Source organism: Myripristis murdjan, chromosome 2 (genome assembly GCF_902150065.1).
Source record: "Myripristis murdjan chromosome 2, fMyrMur1.1, whole genome shotgun sequence".
NCBI classification, from domain to species: Eukaryota; Metazoa; Chordata; class Actinopteri; order Holocentriformes; family Holocentridae; genus Myripristis; species Myripristis murdjan.
In genome coordinates, this window is record NC_043981.1 from 2,234,485 (window position 1) to 2,254,489 (window position 20,005).

Below are 20,005 nucleotides of genomic sequence, written 5' to 3' on the forward strand. Positions count from 1 at the left end.
GACATAAATAATGCTAAAATCCTGAAGCTAGACAGCAAGTAGTGCAGGACATTACCATAAAAAATAAGAGCCTGTGCACGTAATATGGCACAAGTAAGTAGTTATCAGGGAAAAAAATACAGCTCGCAATTCAAAAACTGAAAATGGAAGCATAAAATTGACAATGGCAGCCAAGTGTTTCCGTTCATGATTGATATTTTGTTTTGTTTTTGTCTTGGCTTCAGTTTTGCATTTTCAAAAACTGCTTTCTTTCTTCTTTCTTGTTTAAATTTCAGTGTTCCTTTGTACATCTCACACATTTATAATTTCACATTTCACATTTACGTTACTACAGTAAGAGTCCAAGTAGAGCAATACATAAAGAATGTAGAAATTCCATTGTTGGTCTGTCTCTTTTGATCCCCTATACCCTTATGAAAATAAACCATGGTTATACTACAGTAACTACAGAACAACCATTCTGTAATGATTGTTTTTCTACGGTGTTACTACCAAGTAATAGCTACAATAAAATACCTTTTTAGAAATAGAAATAGAAAGCCCTTATTTTTATTGTACAATGAAATTAGGAGCACCACTCCTGATCAGTGCAATAAGCCTTAATAATTAATAAAACTTTAGATTCTTACAGTGTCATGATGATTTCTTCACCCAGTGATGACAATAAAAAATATTTGAATGTAAAATTACATATTCTAGCTTACCATCCCTTTAAGAGTTACCTCTACTACTACTGCTTCTGGACACAAGTGGCTGCTGTAAATTCAAGAGTTGCCTTCCTATGGAGAACTCTCAATTTTTGCATCCCGTTCTCACTCTCTTCCTGTCCAGCTGTACAATAAACAAAGACCATATGAAATATGGATGAAACTAAACTGCCACTTCTCCTTTACAAAAGGAGCTTACAGACCAAGTGGCTGTAGTTGTTTAATGCCGCGTGTTGCTGGGGTTTGAGTGCTATTGACATCTCAGCAGGTGACGGCCTGGAAGAGAAACACTTTGATCGACCCGGCCGGTCCCCAGGGTGCGGACACGCTGCTCCCTTACTCCTTGGCTGATCAGTATGAGGCTCTGAGACGAACTGATGGAGCTCCTGGGGGCCTTTCCTGGCCAGTCAGCAAAGCCGTGACACACCCATTTGACTGGAAGGACAAGGGGCATCCCTCACTGTCCATTAGCCCCCTGAGGGGACCTGGAGCCCAGGTCATTAAAGGTTGCTATGAAATTAGGCCTAGTTAATGGAGGATCTCACACTGGTCAGCTAGGCGGAGAATTAGTCATGTGTTAAATGATTTGGAATTAATCCTGCTGTAAATGTGTGGGTGTTTTTGAGTCATGAGCATGGCGGGGTATGAGTATAGTGAAATGGTAATATCAGCGCCGGTTTGTGTTTAATCACTCCCGACAGACGTTTTCAGAGCAATGTTATTCCGTGTTACTGCGGGTAGCTGTTATGAGAGCAGTCCAACGAGGAAGAAGTATTTCCCACTGCCTTGTACATTTCTGTATTTTATCAAGTTCGGGAACATTGCTAATGGCAGGAGCGGGGAGATGTAAGAGAGGCAGGGCTGGAGAGAGACTCAGTGTGTCTACTGTAGGATGGAAATGTTGCTACTGGCACCTCGGACTGACATCCATACATAATTCAGGAAATCAAGGGCGCCCGGCGCTTCTGACTAGTTCACCATGACGCCAGAGGCCTTTTTTATTGAGCCCACAGGACCCTTTCCTGCAACATTTGCTCTCCTTATATATATTTTCTCGCCAAATACATTTATATTTGATTTCCAACTTTTATGGGGAGGCGTCCTTGTTGGCAGAAGGCTGTAATGTAGGAGGATTGATGTCATGTCAACAGTGCTGCATCACACCTGCTCATACACATGTTGGGTTGGTTTCAATCAAAGTTTTAAAGGGGCATACCGGTGATTTTGAATGTTTGTCCCATTTACTACAATTTAGCTTTTACACATTGTATTGCAGCAAACCATTTTGCAAATCATGCACTAAAGATTTCACAGCATATAATCAAAATCCCTCCATTCTCACATTTTTACCTTATAATGTTCTGCTTCTGCAGCTAATAATGTCATTGGCATTCATAAACCACAGAACTGATACTTGTCTGTGTAAAGCAAACGTTTCCCCTGGGACTATTTTCTTGGGGGTGAGACCTTTTCACTCCATCCTATTCCATGTCATCAAAACACAACAGTGCTGCTGCTTTTAGGAAAACTAATGTGGAGGACTGGTGTGAGGAACGTTTGAAGTCTCTGAAAGTCCGTTTGAATATTGTCGTTGAAGGAATGGAAACCAAGGGCTGGATAAAAATAAAGAATATGGTTGATGTTGCTGCTGTCAAGCATTCATGGTGTCCCTTTTGCTTTACTTTTTCCTTTCCACATTAGATCACTATTGACTCTTACCCAGCCTTCCACAGCAGCATCTTTGAGTGAACAGTGATGATGTGCCAAAGTCTAATAACAGCTGAGGCATAATGTCCACTGAAGAATATGAAAATGACTACACCCGTGCCAGTCTGACACTGCTTGTGCCATACAAGGGGAATGCAATGTGTTATAGATAGAAATGTGATTAAAAATTAAGCAATGAATCAATTCCCATGATAAAAAATTCAGCAGACCTGTGCAGGCTCAAATTAAAAGCACACAATAATATTAATGTTTGATAGGGCAATATTAAAAAACAATGCATGTAGCACATTTCAAATTAAACCTCATTGTTCCATGATATCAAACTCCCCGAACAGAAACACAAAACTGTTATTATTTCATTCCACAAAGCATTATTGCAAAACATATTAATCTCCTATTGTTGGGCTTAAATTGTGCATTAAACCCCTCCTTGCACGCGCCAATGTGCTTCCCAATGTTGTCCTCCACAGCACCTGCTGCTGTAATCAAATTTATTCTCTCATCACATGAAGCTGAATAAAACATGAGGGCTATTTGCATCACTGAAGGAGCACTGAGTCTTGTAGCAGATGAAAAAAGTGCATCCAGTGCATCCTATCTCCTAACAGACAACGTGCTGCTCGTGGTCAGAGGTCCTCTGTATCTTCATCTCCATAAGACCCTTTCGGTTCAACTTAAGGCTGCAGACTTTGGCAGGGGAATACAAAATGGCATCCAGCATAAGTTCTTCAATCAGATTTTGGCATTCCTTTGTGCTCTCCCCTCTTTGGCAATTCAGCTCCAGCCTGTGCTAGGGAGATATGGAGACTTGAGATGTCCTTTTCGCGCTGGTGTTGAGAATAGAGAAATCTATCTAAAGTTCTGCCACCTTGCACACTGTACAGTTATTTGTTTTGCTAAAGTCTCCACCAACTATGAACAAAGGGGATTTCCTTAAGACTATTTATGACTGAGCAAAGAACTTGGCTCTCACGGAGGCTACTGTGAAATATTTAGACGCAAACTTTGCTCCTTCCTGTGAGAAAAATCAGTTTGATTACTTAAATCAGTGCTGCTTCAGTGGTAATACAGAAGTTCCTGTATATTTAATCCCTCATTTCCATCAGGAAGGTGACGGCTTCTCTCTCTCTCGCAGTGAAGAGTTCTAAATCCCCGGAACAAAAATACAAAAACTGCTTCCTGACTTCTCCGAGATATGACATTCAGTCAATATCTTCTGATAATGCACGTCTGAGACAAGCCCCGGCGACACTGGGAATGTAAAAAAGGAGGCTTGCCTATGTTATCTGATGAGCTTCCACTTTGCACTCACTCCACATTCAATTGCAAGGACGGTTTGGCAGCCCCTTAAGATGATGGGAAGGGGGGGGGGGGGGGGGGGGGGGGGGCTTTAATGTTTAAAATGAGGTCATCCATACAATGTCTCTCCCTCGCGCCCAGTGTTTTTCAACTTCGCCTGTAGAGGAGCGGCTTGTCTGAGTGCTGATAAAATCCGGATATAAAACCTGACGTTGAAGATGAATGTGTCCCACAGCCACTCTTGCCTATCAGTCGTGAGCACAAGCGACGACAGGGGCCTGGGAAACATGTCAGGGAGCTATCTCTTCTCCCGGTCCCTCTCGCTCCTGCCCTCTACACTCACAGACAGAATTGGAGTTGAAAAGGTTTGCGGCGGGGATGAAAGAGAGGAGGGTGATTGGCAGAGATGGGAAAGAATGCTAATTTTTTTTTTTAAGAGGCCGAAGTGGACAGGTTTCAGGGTGCGTATGGCCTCCGCCGCTCGTGGTTCTATTATTGCAGGCGTGTTACAGGACCGTCCCGGTGATTTTGAATGTTTGGCCCACTGCAACAGTTTACCCACGTTACATTGCAGCAAACCATTTTGCAAATCACAGTAGGGGAGCGGCGGGGCGGATGACGCAGTTTTCAGTCTGATCCCATTTTCTCCGAAAATTATTGAGACAGAGCTCCCAAAAATTCACACACCCAACTTACACTTGTCCTTTACAAATAACAACTGGATTTTTCGCTGAACGATACGTGAGTCTAACACCAACAGGCTGAGAAGAGACCGAGCGCCAATCCGTCATTCGTCCCTCCCGGCGGGACAATTGACGCACACAAGAGGGACAATTGCTGCACAGCACCAAGTGTGCCATATTTCAGGTTTTTGTGCTTGTTATTCTGTTTAGACTTTAAACACTTGTATTTCTAGACCTTATTCCATATTTGCACCAAAGCATTACACGCTGTACGTTCAGAATCCGTTAAAAAGAACCACAGCAATGTTGCCTGTTTGGCGATATGGCCTTAATCAACAGGAAAATGCATTTAAAATACACTAGTCATAATTTCCTTGTCTCATTTTCATTGGAATTTAACAGGCCATGAGCTGTCTTTCTCACAGGAACTCAACCAGAGATAGGTTTCATAACCTAATTAAATCCGAGTTTGACACTGCGGGAGCTCTATGACTTATAATAATAATAACAATAATAATTTGTCTTGACTGCGTTTCAGGTTAAAATTTGGCAAATAACTAATAGCTTTAGAAAGATATCTTTGTAACATATCTTCGGAAGCCTTCATAGCTTATTATGCCACTCATTCTACTCAAAATCGTCTCGTGCACCCCTCTGGTTCCAGCCAATCTCAGTGCATCAACCGTCCCACCGCGCTGTGCGTCAACTGCCCGCCAGTGTCTTCTGTCATTACAGCCTGGATAGAAACTTGAAACCTATGCTGTTGTGTAGCCAGGAGATGTGGTAAGAGACTGATATATGTTTGCTAACTGGGGCAGGTGAACACAGTTTCTTATTCAAATTATGGAGGATTGAAAATAATTAACTTACATGGCTGAAAAAAGGATTTCCTCGCTAGCTTGTCGAAAAATGCATCAATCCCGCTCAAATTTTGAATGAAACTCGTTCACTCTCATGTGCACGAGCATGTGTAATCACGTGACTGCAGGTCTCAGTTTTCAAGAAATCGTGAACACGTCAATCGTCCCGCTCGTCATCCGCCCCGCCGCTCCACTACTAAAGATTTCAAAACATATAATCAAAATCCCTCCATTTTCAAATACGAATTTTTGGCTGAAGCCACCTTATAATGTTCTGTGGCTAACAAAGTCGCCACAATTCATAAACCACAGAACTGATAATGTGGGGGACTTTATTACAGTGATGGAATACTGCTGTGAAGAAAGTTTGAAGTTTCTGAACGTTCATTTGAATATTGTAGTGGGAAGAATGGAAAGAAGAGCTTTTGGGGATCTTGAATATATGCACTTGTTTCTTGAAAAATGTTAGAACAAGTCAGTTGGTTTTTAGAAGCATGTGGTCCACCTGTGCACAAACAGAGAAAAAAAAAATGTTTTGGATTCGATTAGTTTCACATTGTGCAAATTTATGAGCAGTGTTCCAGCCGAAAGCTTAGAGCAGAAACATGTTTTATTTGCATGAGGAAAAAATAAGATGTTCTTAAGATAACATTTACAGAGACCTTAAGACTGTTTTGAGAACTGCTAACAAATACCTCATGAATTTCTTAAACTGTTTCTTACGATAGTTGTTTCTTCAGGAAGGTTTTGTGTAGCCGGCCCCTTGGTATTACAGGTAGGAGACAGGCTCTGCTGTGTGGGCATGTGTCTGGCTGCGTGCCTGGCCCAGTGCACACTCACCAAACTGCCGCCCTGCCAAAAGGCCTTAAGACCGCTATGGCAAGTATTACAAAAACCTAGACACTGAGAAATTATTTTAGCACTCAGCTGGAAACTATTATCTTGCAGCAGGTCAGACTGTGCACAAATGAGATGAGAACACTATTTGTTGGCCATTTGTCAATTTCAAAGACACACCAAAAAAAAAAATGCAAGCGGATACAAGCAGCAAAGGGTTGGTGACAAAAAAAAAAATACTGTTTCTACTTCTGAACATAGGCATGGATCATGGTAAAGACATTCAGTGGCAGCGGGACTGAGATTAAAATACTGTGCTATTGCAACGTCTCAACAAACAACAACCCCAAATAACTAATCATGAGAATTGTACCGTGCCTACAGAATAGCAGTAAAAATTCAGGCAGCAATTCTCTGTATGGTTAATTAAGTCGACTATGTTTTGTTAGCCTGATGTTCAGACTGTTCACTGATTTCTGTTTCTTTTTCTAGTCCCATCGGTAGAACATAAAAAAAACATCTTCCCCTCTCAGAAATGCCTTCAGCACACAACATGGCTCTGATTTAAGTGTTTTTAGTTTTTATTGAAAATGAGTTGTTAGTCAGTGTTACCTAATATGCTATGGTCTCTCTGGCACAGCTTGAATATGTCAACGAGGTTTGTCCCGCCCCTCAACGGCGCTGATTGGTCCAGAAATTGCACTGAAATTGGGCAGCACCAGACCCATATGAGTTGCTAGAATCTTTGTCATGTGACTGTTTGATTCACGGGTCACTGGAGCCAAGGCTTTTCACTTAGCTACCATTCAACTACTCAGCAAGCATTTAATCGACGATGACATAAAAAAAGCATCAACATCAAACCGAACATGCAGAAAGTTTATGATGATGTGGCATTGTTGATTTTCACATTAAAACTTCTCTGGAACCTGTTTGGGTTTGATATCAAAGATGTTCACAAAAACACGATGAGGGGAGAAGCGAGGGGGGACCTGAGACGACTACCGATGTCAACTCAACTTTCATTTTTTGTGTTGTGTTTACACAGGTTTTCAACATTGCTGCAGGCCGTATCCACTCTATTTAACGTCAAAATGTTTTTTTTTTTTGCCGGGTATCCCTTTTTGAGACTCGCGACGTGGAATCACACCTTTATGTCTGACAGCTGCAGTGTGATTCATTCTCTCTAATTTTTGCATTTCTGAAAGATCTGGGTTTCAGATAAGCAGCCACAAGTGCTAAACCAGACTTGGACTTTTCGTCATGCAAAACTTATGAGTGGAGGAGAAAGCATTTGAAAATGAAGAACTGCATGGATGCATATGAACGTCTCAAAGTCAATACTTGAAAACTATGCAATATGAAATTACCCTAAGCCTGATTAAATTTGAAATCAAAGCCAAGAATGAAATAAATAAGCCTAATGCAAATCACATAATTATCATACCCTGAGTTTGTGTTCTGAATTTCTTTATTTGGTAATAAAAGTGAACATACATTTGCATGGCAGAAAAAAAAGCTGCGATACAGCGTCATTTTGGTGTCTGATTCGGTGTTATTTTCATGCAGCACTTCAATTTGAACCAACATCAAAATACCGACATCCCATTTAACACTCCAATCACTTTCATGGTAAGTCTGTACGACACACACACACGCACACAAAGAGATGAAACACACTTTAGGGCAGGGGAGGGTAAATGACATGTAAAAATGCCGAGTGATGAGCACAAGTGTGTGAGTAGGAAAGGAGAAGAAAAAAAAAAAAAAAAGGCTGAGGAGATTACCCCTGCTTGAGGATGAAAGGCCAGGGAGGCATGGAGGGGAAGTGGATGGGAGCGCAGTAAAATCCTATTTCAGCAGCCCGAGGGAGCCACAGCGTCGGGCTTTTTCAGCGCGCCCTCTGTTAAAGCCTTTTTGGCGAGAGGGGAGGGAACATGTGAATTCGAGCAAATGCGGAGGCAGACACGAATTGAGATGAAAAGGGCGAGGACGACTCGCAACCTCTTTACTGGATTACACTACGTGGGGAAGTAGTGTTTTTGGCATTTCAGCGGGCCCGCTATAACACAAGGAGGTATACGGAGGGAAACATGAGGATGGATTTTTCTCAGACGTAAGGATGCGGGGAACACGTGTTGGAATCAGCCAAAAAGCAGCCACAAGATTGAGGGCTAATAAGCTTGCCTGAGCAACAATAGCTAAAAGGCTTCAGCTGAGGTCATCTCATTACAGTCTGACAGAAGACAGAAGTCTCGCTAATTGGTGCAAACAAAAACATCAATATTTGCCTACAATATGATCAGGCCACCAGGAAAAAGAATCCGATTCTCCCATGATCGTTGTGGTTTCAAGTGCGAGAGCAGAGTTTTGCAGAAAGACAGAATGACACGGCTATGTTGCAGCTGTGGTTCTCAGTCGTAGGCGGGCAAGCCGAAGAGTTGGGGCTGGAACTCCTCCATGCTCCTCAGTCGCAGCGTGGCCTCCTGGGTAAGGCTCGGGTCCAGGTTGTCGTCGGGAATCATCACCACCTGCATCCCCGCTGCCAGCCCCGCCTTCACCCCGTTGGGAGCGTCTTCAAACACCAAGCACTGGACAAGGACAAAATAGAGGAAACAAAGTGATATTATCCTCTAAGCCTATTAGGTCTACAGGATTTTACCCCTCCGCGGCGCCGCCAGACACAGTTTCCCACACAACGCACAACTGAGACCAAAAACAAACACAGGACACACACACACACACACAAAAAACACTTGCCTGATTTCCATTTTCAGTGTGATGAACTATACATTTCCTAGTATTGTACAATGTTTGCTGCTGGTATGGATACTATAACTTCAAGGGGTATTTCACCCATTTTGAAAAATTATGCAGCTGTTCTGTAGGACAGTAGTGGTGCTATCTTCCTCTCATTGTTACTGAGTGCTGGATACTGGCTGGATGCCCCACATGCTAACTGTTAGCCTCCTTCCCCCCAGCTAACAATCAACCTAAAAGCAAAGATAGACAGCTGTAGACACCAAACACCAAGCGTTTTTTTTTTTTTTTTTTTTAAACACACCCAACCTGAATCTTGCGACAGTGGCGAGGAAATTGTTTCACCTTAGATTGTTGTTGTTAGCCGGGGGGAAGTCCACCTCAATGGCAGGAGGCTAACAGTTAGCATTTTGAGCATCCAGCCAGTATCCATCACTCAGTAACAGTGAGAGGAAACTAGCACCACTACTGTTCTATATAACACCTGAGTGAAATAATATCACGTTTTTCAAACTGGTTGAACTATCCCTTTAAAGCTCCAATTCACATGTCTCCCCTTGTTGAAACTCTGTTGCTCCAACACTGGCTCTGTTTATTATGTTTTGATTTGCTGGATATTTTCCCTCTCTAAATGTTTTCAAGGGCAGGCCATATGAAAAAGCTCATATTGAAATTTGCTTTTTCCATTCATCTTTCTTTCCTTGACAATAATTTAAATAATAATCTAAATAAAATATGCAAATGGGAATTTATGAGTCACAATGTGTTATGAAAGTTGAAAAAATGCTCCAGCTCTGACAGAGTTCATAACACCTTAATTGTATATGGTAAAATACATTTGGAGTTTTAAAATGCTACCTTTTCTTTTGAGTCTCTGCCCACCTACTGCACACTGTTGAAAAATACAAAAAAAAAGTGGCTGTAGAGTGAGCAAGGTTAGAGTCTGAGTGATAAAGGGGCAGACCCTATTTCATGGCCCTTGGCCTGGGTAAATTGGGGGGTTTGATGATACTTTTGCTTCAGGGGGATCGTTGAGTCTGATCTAAATTTATGAAGGTGGTAACATTTTACAGCTTGTGCCATGTACAGTATTAGGTCGCAAGTCCTATGAAAAGCATGCATGCATGCAGTTTTCAACCAGTGAGCCAGGTTTACTACCTGAAATGCTAAGAGACCATGACCAAAACTCACGTATTTCACCACAGGGAAGTAATATATATCTGCTTACAAGCCAAAAAATGTGTCTGAGCATGTAGTTTCTCTTTGAATAAATGTGGGTGGTACAGTATATCCTGTCGGTCCAAACTCCTTGGAAATGGATTTCATTTGCAAGACAGAAAATTCTGTTGAGCTTTGTCACACTCAAATGTCAAGCCAAGTGAACGTGTGAGAGAAACAGAGCCAAGCTGACAGTTCAGTTGCTTTTCGAAGAAAACATCAGCAGAGACGATCTAACAATTGCAGTAATTAAATACAGCTGAACCTTAACGAAGAGGTTAATAATTTCTCGGTATCCAGTGATCACATTCACTGTTCTGCAGACATACCACAGGAGGAGGAGAAGAGAGCAACAGCTCAATGCACTGTGTAGGGGCCAGGAGAAGAGTCTAAGCCTGTACGTCTCAACAGGCGATCAAGCTGCAAATCAGAACAGGGACATGGATATTTAGCCATACGTGGAATCTTATGTAGCACTGATCAAAATGAATTTAACAGAGCATTGCTTCATCTTGGGTTTAAGCTTGCTGCTGTCTCCACTGAGAAATGCAAAAGCAGATGGGGTAATGTTACAAATTCCCTCTTATCCATCTGATTTTCCAACATCCTCACATATGACAATTATCAGATATTTCAATTAATGACTGTTACCAACATACTAGCTTTGTATGGCAAATAACCTGTTATGTGTTTGGAACTACACTAGGGACAAAATCAAATATCACAATATTTTTGACAGAATACCTTGATATTGATATTGTAGGGATCATTACTGGTGCTTTCACGCAATATTTGCACATTGAGATTTTGGCTCATTGTGCAAGATTTCATTGTTTGATTGTCTGGCAATCATTAGTAGTGTGGACATGATGACCAGGTGGTTAGAACAACAGTCTGATAAGTTTAGATCCCAGACAACATCTAATCTTATGATACTGACACAATATCAATATTTTCCCATCCCTATTTGGAACGTTGTAAGATAGGAAGTTGTGCCTTGTTAATCTCAAATAGATGCTCGGTGATGTAATGTCATTGCGCCTTGAGATAACTTTTGTTATGATATATTTTATGATGCTATACAAATAAAATTGAATTGAAATCATAAATGTCAGTACGTTTAATCATATGTTCTACTGATTAAATACCACCAAATCATTCAGGAATGTAATAAGAAATAAATAACAAAGAATAACAATTTGATTGGTCACACTTTCTTTGGATAGTCACCTATAGATATTCAACAGAGAGTCAATTGATATAAAAGTTAAATATCAATAAGAGTTCAGGGGAATATCAATAAGCAATAAATTATATATCAATTTCATACTGCAAGATACGCCCACATGGTTAAGGTTAGGGTTCTGGTTGGGTGAAGACTTGTGTCAAATCAGTTTTAGCAAATGAGCAACAGGCCAACAAATTTTATGATGAGTCACAGTACTGGTGGGCGTAGCTTACCCAGAATCAGGGTGGGAGCCATAATAACACCTTATGCACATATTGTTGAAATGCAATTTATGGCATACTAACATTCTACTGAACTCTTGGTGATATTCAACTTATATATATCTATACTGACATTCTATTGAATATCTATAGGGGACTATCCAAAGAAAGTGTTACCATGTGGTCTATAAAATATCAGCTTAGAAACCATATCATATCAAGTAATCTGCAATGTTTTGGAATGGACAGGAGTGAACCAGGACCAGATGGGGATTACATTGATTTTGGCTCCCTACTGCGGGCTATTGCTATATCACCAAGTACACAGGCACAACTTGATCACACTTAAAGCCTTAGGAAAGTGGATTTGAATAGCCTTTATTTTCCCCTGCTGTTAAAGTTGAGTATCTTTTTACCCATTCATCAAGCCTTGAAAGACCAAGGCCATTTACTGGATATAAACACTGCTTTTGGAGAGGTAGCTGAGTTGTCCTTAGCTCTAAATCAGATTGGGGATGGTGCAGGTTTCACAGTTTTATCTGGAGTCCCCTGTTTAGCCAAATGATCCTGCAATACAATCTACATAAGCGTGGATACTTGTTCAGGCTGTACCTGACTCACAATATCCAGAGTCAGCAACATGACGAATCAAACCCCTCCCAGTACCGATGGACACTGGTGCTCGCCCTAGCTGACCATGTCGGTCCCATGTTTCTGCTTTGTTTTGTTTCTCTCTGTCTTATTTGTTTTCTTCATATCTCACTGTCACTGTCCATTTTATTGTCCATGCTTTTGTTTTTGTCTGGCACCTCAGCTGTCTGGGGCATTCTTTGACTCGGCTTGCCAAAGGTTCCTTTCATTGCTTTTCCAAGTTAGGGGCTTTCTTGTATTCACTGAGGGTTTACGGTTTGTGGTGCAAAGTAGGCTAGGCTCAGCTGGGCCTATCGAGTAGGACTGCTACAACAAATCGATAACATAATCGAAATTTTGGTGGTGAATTTCAAATAATGGCAGAAGCAGAGGATAAAGACACAGTAGTGCAGCAGGGAAAAGTTTCAAGTGTATGACAGTGTATGAAAGTCTGGTGACATTTTACTTTCCAGTGAGTCTGAAACAAAAGCTCTAAAGTGCAGGAGGCACATTGGGGCCATGGATGGAAGTGACTCGACAGCACGATATGTCAGTACACACTAGGCTAAAAGTCACAACACTAAAAACTCACACGGAAACGGTGCAGACCACTGACTGTTCAGAGAGAATTAGCACTAGAATCACCACTGTATCATTAACTCACTGCGTCATCACTGCACATCTGACCTTTGATGTAAGATTTCTCAAATTCAGCAGTCTTTTGTCTTGCAACTTTCAGCCTTTTCTGAAACCAAATGTGAACACTGCTCCTTCGATAATCTCCATTGTTCCTATATGTGTGTCGCATTGAAGATGATGTCATAGCCATACCATGCGGTGGAAAAGTGTCAGTAGAAGCTCCCAAGCCCTAACGATCATTGATTTCTTAATGAAATCATATTTTGTTGGCCTAGCTAGAGCTCTAATTACGGGAAACACACTATTGATGAAGCTATTTTAAAGTGATATCTTGAAATTTGGTCAGAGACACTGGAGTATGTGTGAGGTTTTGAGAAATTGCATTGTTGTCAGGATTTTTATATTTTATGCCATTAGTGAAGCAAAGTTTATAGTGAATCTTATTTGCAACAGAAACTTTGGCAATATAATCAAAAACCTTTTAAACAATATACAGTTCATTACAGCTGCACTTCTCAAAACTTGAACAGGTTTTTTTTTTCACTAAACAATGCCATGCAATATATAGATGAATTTATTTATTATTATACATAATTAAAAGCATATATTTATGTTTGCATTTTGTTTTATAAGTCAGCATGTATGCTGTTGGAAAGTGAGAGTTGAAGACAAACAACTAGGTGTTGTTATGGGAAAAAAATCAGATTAATCGATTAATTCAAAAAATAAGGGAGATTAGTCAACTGTTAAAATAGTCATTAGCTGCAGCCCTACTATAGTGTCTTTCAAATCTATTTTTTGTGCCTCATGGTTTGTTTTGCTTCTTTAAGTTTGTCACATATTGCATCATTTTGGGTGGTGACTGTGGATTTGTTCGACCTACATAAGCCTGCTCTGTAAAGCCTGTTGAGGCATGCTCTATACTAAAGGGCTGTAGAATAAATTTGCCTTAAAATTGTCTTTCAAGCTGCATTTGAAATTATCCCTATACTGCCATCAAAGTAAATTCATTATTGGGATAAAATATGGCTTAGATGCTTCATAGCAGAAATAGTGCTATAGTACAAATGACGGAAAATCAGCCTACAATAGCTCCGCAGCTCTACAAGGTACCACAAATTAAGCCTTTGAGAAAGCTCAGAGAGCCTTTGTTCGTCTCAACTCTAATACTCAGGTAGAACAAAGAGGCCTGCTTGAGTCTCCTTAAAACCCTAATTGACTGTTGTGATGTCACTAAGCCTGAAAACGGAGGACGGGGGACAATAACAGCGGAAATACTAAGAGCGTGCAACAGAGGGCCACAGCTAATTCCCTTGATTGGGAGCAATTAAAACTGGTAATTACCCAATGAGCTGGCGAAATGACCCTTTAATCTGCTTCCAATGCGTCGCATTGAAATGGATGAAAAACAGACACAGATGCATTGCAGCTCGTGCTGGGTTGATAGCTTGGGTGGATTACGGATGGAGGAGGGAGTCACAGTGATGAGAGAATAAATTATTACTCTGTCCTCCTTCCCAAATGAAGGAGTATGCTGCATGTGCTGCCATCAAATGCAGACATGTACCAACACACACATCGACACCCACACACATCACACAGATACACAATTTGGTGGTGGCTTTATTAAACATGCTTGGAACAGGGGTTTTCAAACATTTTCATGTTCCTGACCCCCAACTGAAGTGATTTTGCGCTACAAACCCTGACATGAAAAGATATTTTGGTTTGTGTTCTGTATTAAATTGTTGTCTGGTATCAAACATATGGTGTGAAAGTGGTGGGTTAAAGTGTAATGTTAAAAAAAATGTTAAATGTTAAACAAATAAATACAATTTAGAAATTAAAAACATTTTACAAAAGTACCAAAAAAAAAAATACTTGATAAACTATAAAAAAGCAAAAATTACTTGAAAAAAAATTATTATAGCATTTGTTGAATAACTGAATAAATATGCTTGATGAATAACTATATTTTCTAAAAATAATTGCAATGTTTTGTTAACAACTAAAAATAAAAATTATGATGTTTGGTTAATAAATACCTATTTTCAACTGAAGCTGATAAAATTCCATGATGTTCCAAGAATTAAATTCCCTGACATGTCTGCAATAGATTTTAAAAAATTCCATGACTTTCCAGAAATCCCATGACCTGCAGAAACCCTGCTAGACGTACATCACAGCGGATTTTGAGGAATGCTGCGTGTAAATGTGGCTGAGCAAAGTCAAAGCCACAGGAAGCCTGTAAAGTGGCTCCCCGGCGGTGCGGGCCGGTCTCCTGGCTTTACCTGCCTCCGGGTGGAACACTGAAGAGACGAGGCCCCGCTGGTGCCCGCTTCAAACAGCGCCATGGAAGATTTACAGCCTGTCCTAAGGCCTACACCCAAACACATGCAAGATTCATCAGAGCCAAGTGAATCTGGATTCACTGTGTACCCAAGTCAGCGCTGCCGAATGAGACAAGACAAAGGGGAGGTGGGGTGAAGCAAGGGCTGTGATGTGTGATGTGTATTTGAGTGTGCACACACACACACACACACACGCTCACACATCTTTGCTATTGTTTCAAACATGCTCTCTTCCTCTCCTCTCTGTCTCACCATCTCAAATACACACTCAAACCCCGACACAAACACAGCGGAACCCTTTACACAAGTGTGCTATGGCGAGATGACAGCAGCCGATGCTTGCATACTGCGATCTGGAGTGAATCCAAGCCTTGTTTGGCTGCAGACGGCGCTGCTTGGCTGTGGACAGCAGTTCAATAAGCGGGCCTCTACAATGAAAAGCTCCCCCATGAGAATGACCTGATTGAGCAGTGCGCTGCTACATTTCCGCTGGTTTCACAGACAGTCACTTTCTAACAGATCGTCTGTTTATGAGCAAGGATCAGACATACAATGGAATCCAAAAAGGCCACCAGTGTTTTTGCATTCCAGCTATGTAGTACAATTAATCATAGGACAGATATGGATTTTTTTCTATCATGATATAATAATTCCCTGTCAGTCAATAGCAATATGTATCTCAATATATTGTCAGTCACTCAAAATTCTCTTTTGCATAACAAGATTAAAAGTACTCTTGCAATGCAGCGGCACTCTGGTCCCATATTCAGCCTACAGGGTGATACAGTGGCAGTGCTACAGAACAAAAAAGCTCCGCAACTTTGGGAAGCAGCTGGCCGAAGAGAACGCTCAAAGTGAAACTAAAACAAAAGTGGAGTCCGTCCTTCAAAACAACTTATTTTGTATTGCTGCTAAAAATCATTGGTTTCATTCCGAGCAGTACACTCCAGGTGAGGCTCTTGTTCTAGCAACACGGAAGGAGTTAATGGACCAAACATATTACATGGAGCAGCAAATACCAATTTATGGGTAAAAATCCAAACTTAACGACAACCGACATTATTCTGTAGTTTGAAGGCTTTTTACATTTTTTAACATTAGAAAACATGAAAATGAAATCTAATATTACATGACTGCCAAAAAATATTCAAATAAGGCGCATGAAGTAAATCACAGATTATTTTTCTAATTGAAAATTTGGTCATCTCGGTTTAAATTTAAAGCAAAATCTAACTTTATGGTAGAGTGTTGGGTTGTGTAGTTACTTGGATATAATGTGAGTCCACATGGTGGTGAAATATCCTCATCTTTGCTCCATGCTCCCCTCACATCCTGCTAATCCAGAATATTGTATTTCTATCTCTCCACTCACTTCCAAACCAAAACAGCTCCCAAAGTGACACGTACAGCACAGAAGTGAATGCAAACAGAGTGGATTATGCCAATATGAAAAACAACAACAGTGCCTGTTTTTTTGAGGAAATGAAATGGCTCTTTTCTTGTCATTTTCCTATTTGAACTGGACAGTAGATCCAGCAGGTAACATTTGCAGGAAACCTCAGTATAGTAGGCTTGAACAGGAAGAAACAACCTGATAGTACTTTCACAAATCACAAAAAGATACTGGGACTTTTTTTTTTTTTTATGTATTGGCATAATCTGCTTTGATGGCATTGGTTTATGTGTTAAAATTGTTATTTTGGGAGCTGTCTTGCCACACTATGGAAGTGAATGGACAGACAGAAATCCAGTATTGTGGATTAACAGCCCAGGAGAGCACAGAGCAACTAATGAGGATATTTCACCACCATGTGGACTCATATCACACCTGTGGAACTGTACACTCTATACCAAAATTGAGTTTCACTTCAAGTCATGCAACACAGCTGAGATATTTTGTCATTTTAAGCCTGGATTTACTAAATTATGAGTACCTCAGTGTTTCCTCTGTATTCACTTAGCAGTGGTGCACCACCACTGCAAGAGAAACTGTGAAATTAAAACAAACATTGTAATTTCCTCTCTCTCTCTCTCTACATATATAAGGTCCAGTGCTTTATAAGTAATGATTATGTTATGACATAAAAACATATTTAGCTTTAAAACTTCAACTTGAATCATAACATAGGCTCATACAATTGTCACTCAAAAGCATCACAGCTACACAAAAACACTGATTACCCCCAATCATAGATTACTTTCAACCGTGTTAGTGCAACCCAGTCTAAGGTTCTTATCGGTTCCATTTAATTAGTGCTTGCTGGGTAGCTATGGTAACTCGTCAAAATAATGCAAAGCCAATAGCAAAATCTTAAAAATACGTCACGACCCTGTTCAGAAGTTCATAGCACCAGACCAGTAAACATGCAAATGGAGCCGAACACAATGCACACAATGGTCATATAGAAGAGCCAAATAACCAAGCTGCTCGCAGTGTGAACTAGCAGTACTTACCAAAAGCACTCACGCTGTTCCCGTCCACAGTACTGTCAGCAATATCTGTTACAATTCCATTATGTTAATCTGATGACAGTCATTAGTTTGCTGTGTTGTTGGGTGGATCAGTGTTAGAGCACTGGAGAGAAACAATGCCTAGTTTTCCTCTGAATTACACCATCAGGAGACAGATCCTCTCTGCTCGCCTTGACTAGTTCAACTTTGTGACTTTGTCAGCATGTGACAGGGGCAAACACGATGTGTCAACTTAATGTCTGCCTGACAACCTAACACGGCTTTGTAATGGATCTGTCAGAGCGAAGCTGTTCACCAGCAAAAACCTTTTACAGGCCCTTGCTGTATTCTCATTAGATGAAGCGGCAATAGATCAGTAGTGTTGTCACGATAGCATTTGATACTGTTATGAAAGAGGAAAAACATGAAGGGAGATGTTCCCATTCTTGACCGAGGCAGCTGTGTAGCAACTTGAGTACAAGCAGAAATACTTGATAAACCAGCATGTTACAAAACCTAAATACCTCCTTATGAAATGTATCAAATTAAACTGCAAAAATACCAAAGAAATTAATTTATATATTGAAACATTCCCTGGTGTCAGTGCCAGTATGAAGAAACAGTATCAACTGTGGAAAAAATGTTTAACTCAGAATGTCACTGATTAAATCCTTAAAAAAAAAAAAAAAAAAAAAAAAAAATTTAAAATCCTCTGGGTGAAGTCTGAACCTTGGTGTTTAAAAGCCTGGGAAAGTCCTGAGGGAAGAGCAGCAACTCTGGTCAGGCTAAAGGTAGCTACTGATAGACTACTGTGGCCTTAACTGGGTTTCTAAATTCAGTAACAAGAATTATTAGAAAAACAACATATATTGTTAGTAGGAAAAAACTGTTTGAGAACTGAATGCAGCACACGACTTTCAGAGACATAGAAAGCAGCTTTGTGGAGAAAAACTGTTTTTAGAGATGATTTAAATGAATAACAAAGAAATATTTTTTTTTCCAAAGTTGGTGGTGAAAGTAGCTAAAGAGTGAGAATGTGGCTTCCATCCTGTCTTTGTTGACAGCTGCACATGCTTGGTACCAATCAAGCAGGATGTACGGATCAGGTAGCTATAACTGGTGATCATCAGCTAACTGCCATAATGTTTGCTATTTGAACTTTGAACAGACAGTGAATTATCGTATAATTCAGTGCTTAAGGGGAAAATATTCAAATGAAAACACAATCATACAACCTCTTTTTTTTCCTGATGTCTGTGAAGATAGGTAGAAAAATACATCACTCTCCCTTTGATTTGTTTAGTCTCTGCAGAAAGGTATTTTTTACTTATTCCAAATTCTGTATTTTTTCTCTTGCACGCTGATCAAATACAAATTACAGAATACTAAAAAGTAATTAAAATATGTATTTCAAACAATTTTAATTAAAGTATTGCACATTCCTGAGCACAAGGGGTTTGAGGTCGGCAATGCTGGGTGTTTGGTTCTGCTGCCTCTGTAAGCCAAGTAGTTCCATATTAAGCTCCTGGCACCAGTTTTGTCAACCAGTTTATTCAGACTGGGATCTAGTTCAAGATGTGGTGGACTGTTTGACACTGTTTCTATGTTTTCAGCCGTCTGATTCCCGGATGCTGCGGTCCAGCAGCAAGTGCCAAACTGATGCTCAGTCTATTCCCGTCCTCCTCATGCAAACTATTCCAATCCAAGTGACATCTGCACTCACACACCGTCTGGACTTTCAGCTTGCAGGACACATTTTGTGAAAGTATTGAACATTTATGAAACTCAGGATGGGAATTCAAGGACAGTACTTTGACTGGTTAGAACTGTCTCCTCAAAGCATGGAAGTAGTGAGTTTGAATGTCTGCCACAGTTTTCTATGTGTGGAGTATGCATGTTTGTATGTTTGTATTTAGCCTTTTATGTTCTGTATGTCCACCTTCTTTAACAAAAATATTGTGTGATTTTGGACATCATAATGTTATGAATTAATTTCATGATAAGGTGTAAGTGCTGTTTATTCCTAGTTTTAAAAGCAGCAGTTTTCTATTATTTGCCTCTATCTGCTTGGTCGTCATTACCACATTACCAATTATTGTTTAACCAAAATTGAATTCCTTACAAAAGCACCAGTAGTCATCCTTAAAATATACTCACAATGACGATACTAATGTATTTAGTCAAAGATATTGTGATGTTTGATTTTGTCTGTATCGCCCAGCCCTAGCAGTACCAACAGTCTGGTTACCACGACAACGCTCAAAGGACCCTATCAGTGATTCTGTATTTTTCACCTAATATCTACGAAATGTATATATTTCACATTTCTGCTAATCTCTTCCCAAGGCAAGCAGTCTTATTATAAAACTCCACTATAAATTTCCTCCCTTTTA

At 40.3% G+C, this 20,005-nt stretch overlaps 1 protein-coding gene across 3 annotated transcripts in view; it reads right to left on the minus strand.

The window, feature by feature from the left end:
• Positions 1 to 7,573: 7,573 nt before the first annotated feature.
• The window catches only part of pudp (pseudouridine 5'-phosphatase), a 31,232-nt gene continuing 18,800 nt past the window's right edge, over positions 7,574 to 20,005 (minus strand). For 2 of the 3 annotated variants that reach the window (XM_030066255.1, XM_030066263.1), the window contains exon 4: positions 7,574 to 8,705. In XM_030066255.1, the coding sequence (XP_029922115.1) occupies positions 8,529 to 8,705 (177 nt within the window). In that variant the 3' untranslated portion in view covers positions 7,574 to 8,528. Of the gene's footprint in view, positions 8,706 to 10,421; positions 10,513 to 20,005 lie in introns of all 3 variants that reach the window. The other variant, XM_030066273.1, reaches the window with a different exon arrangement.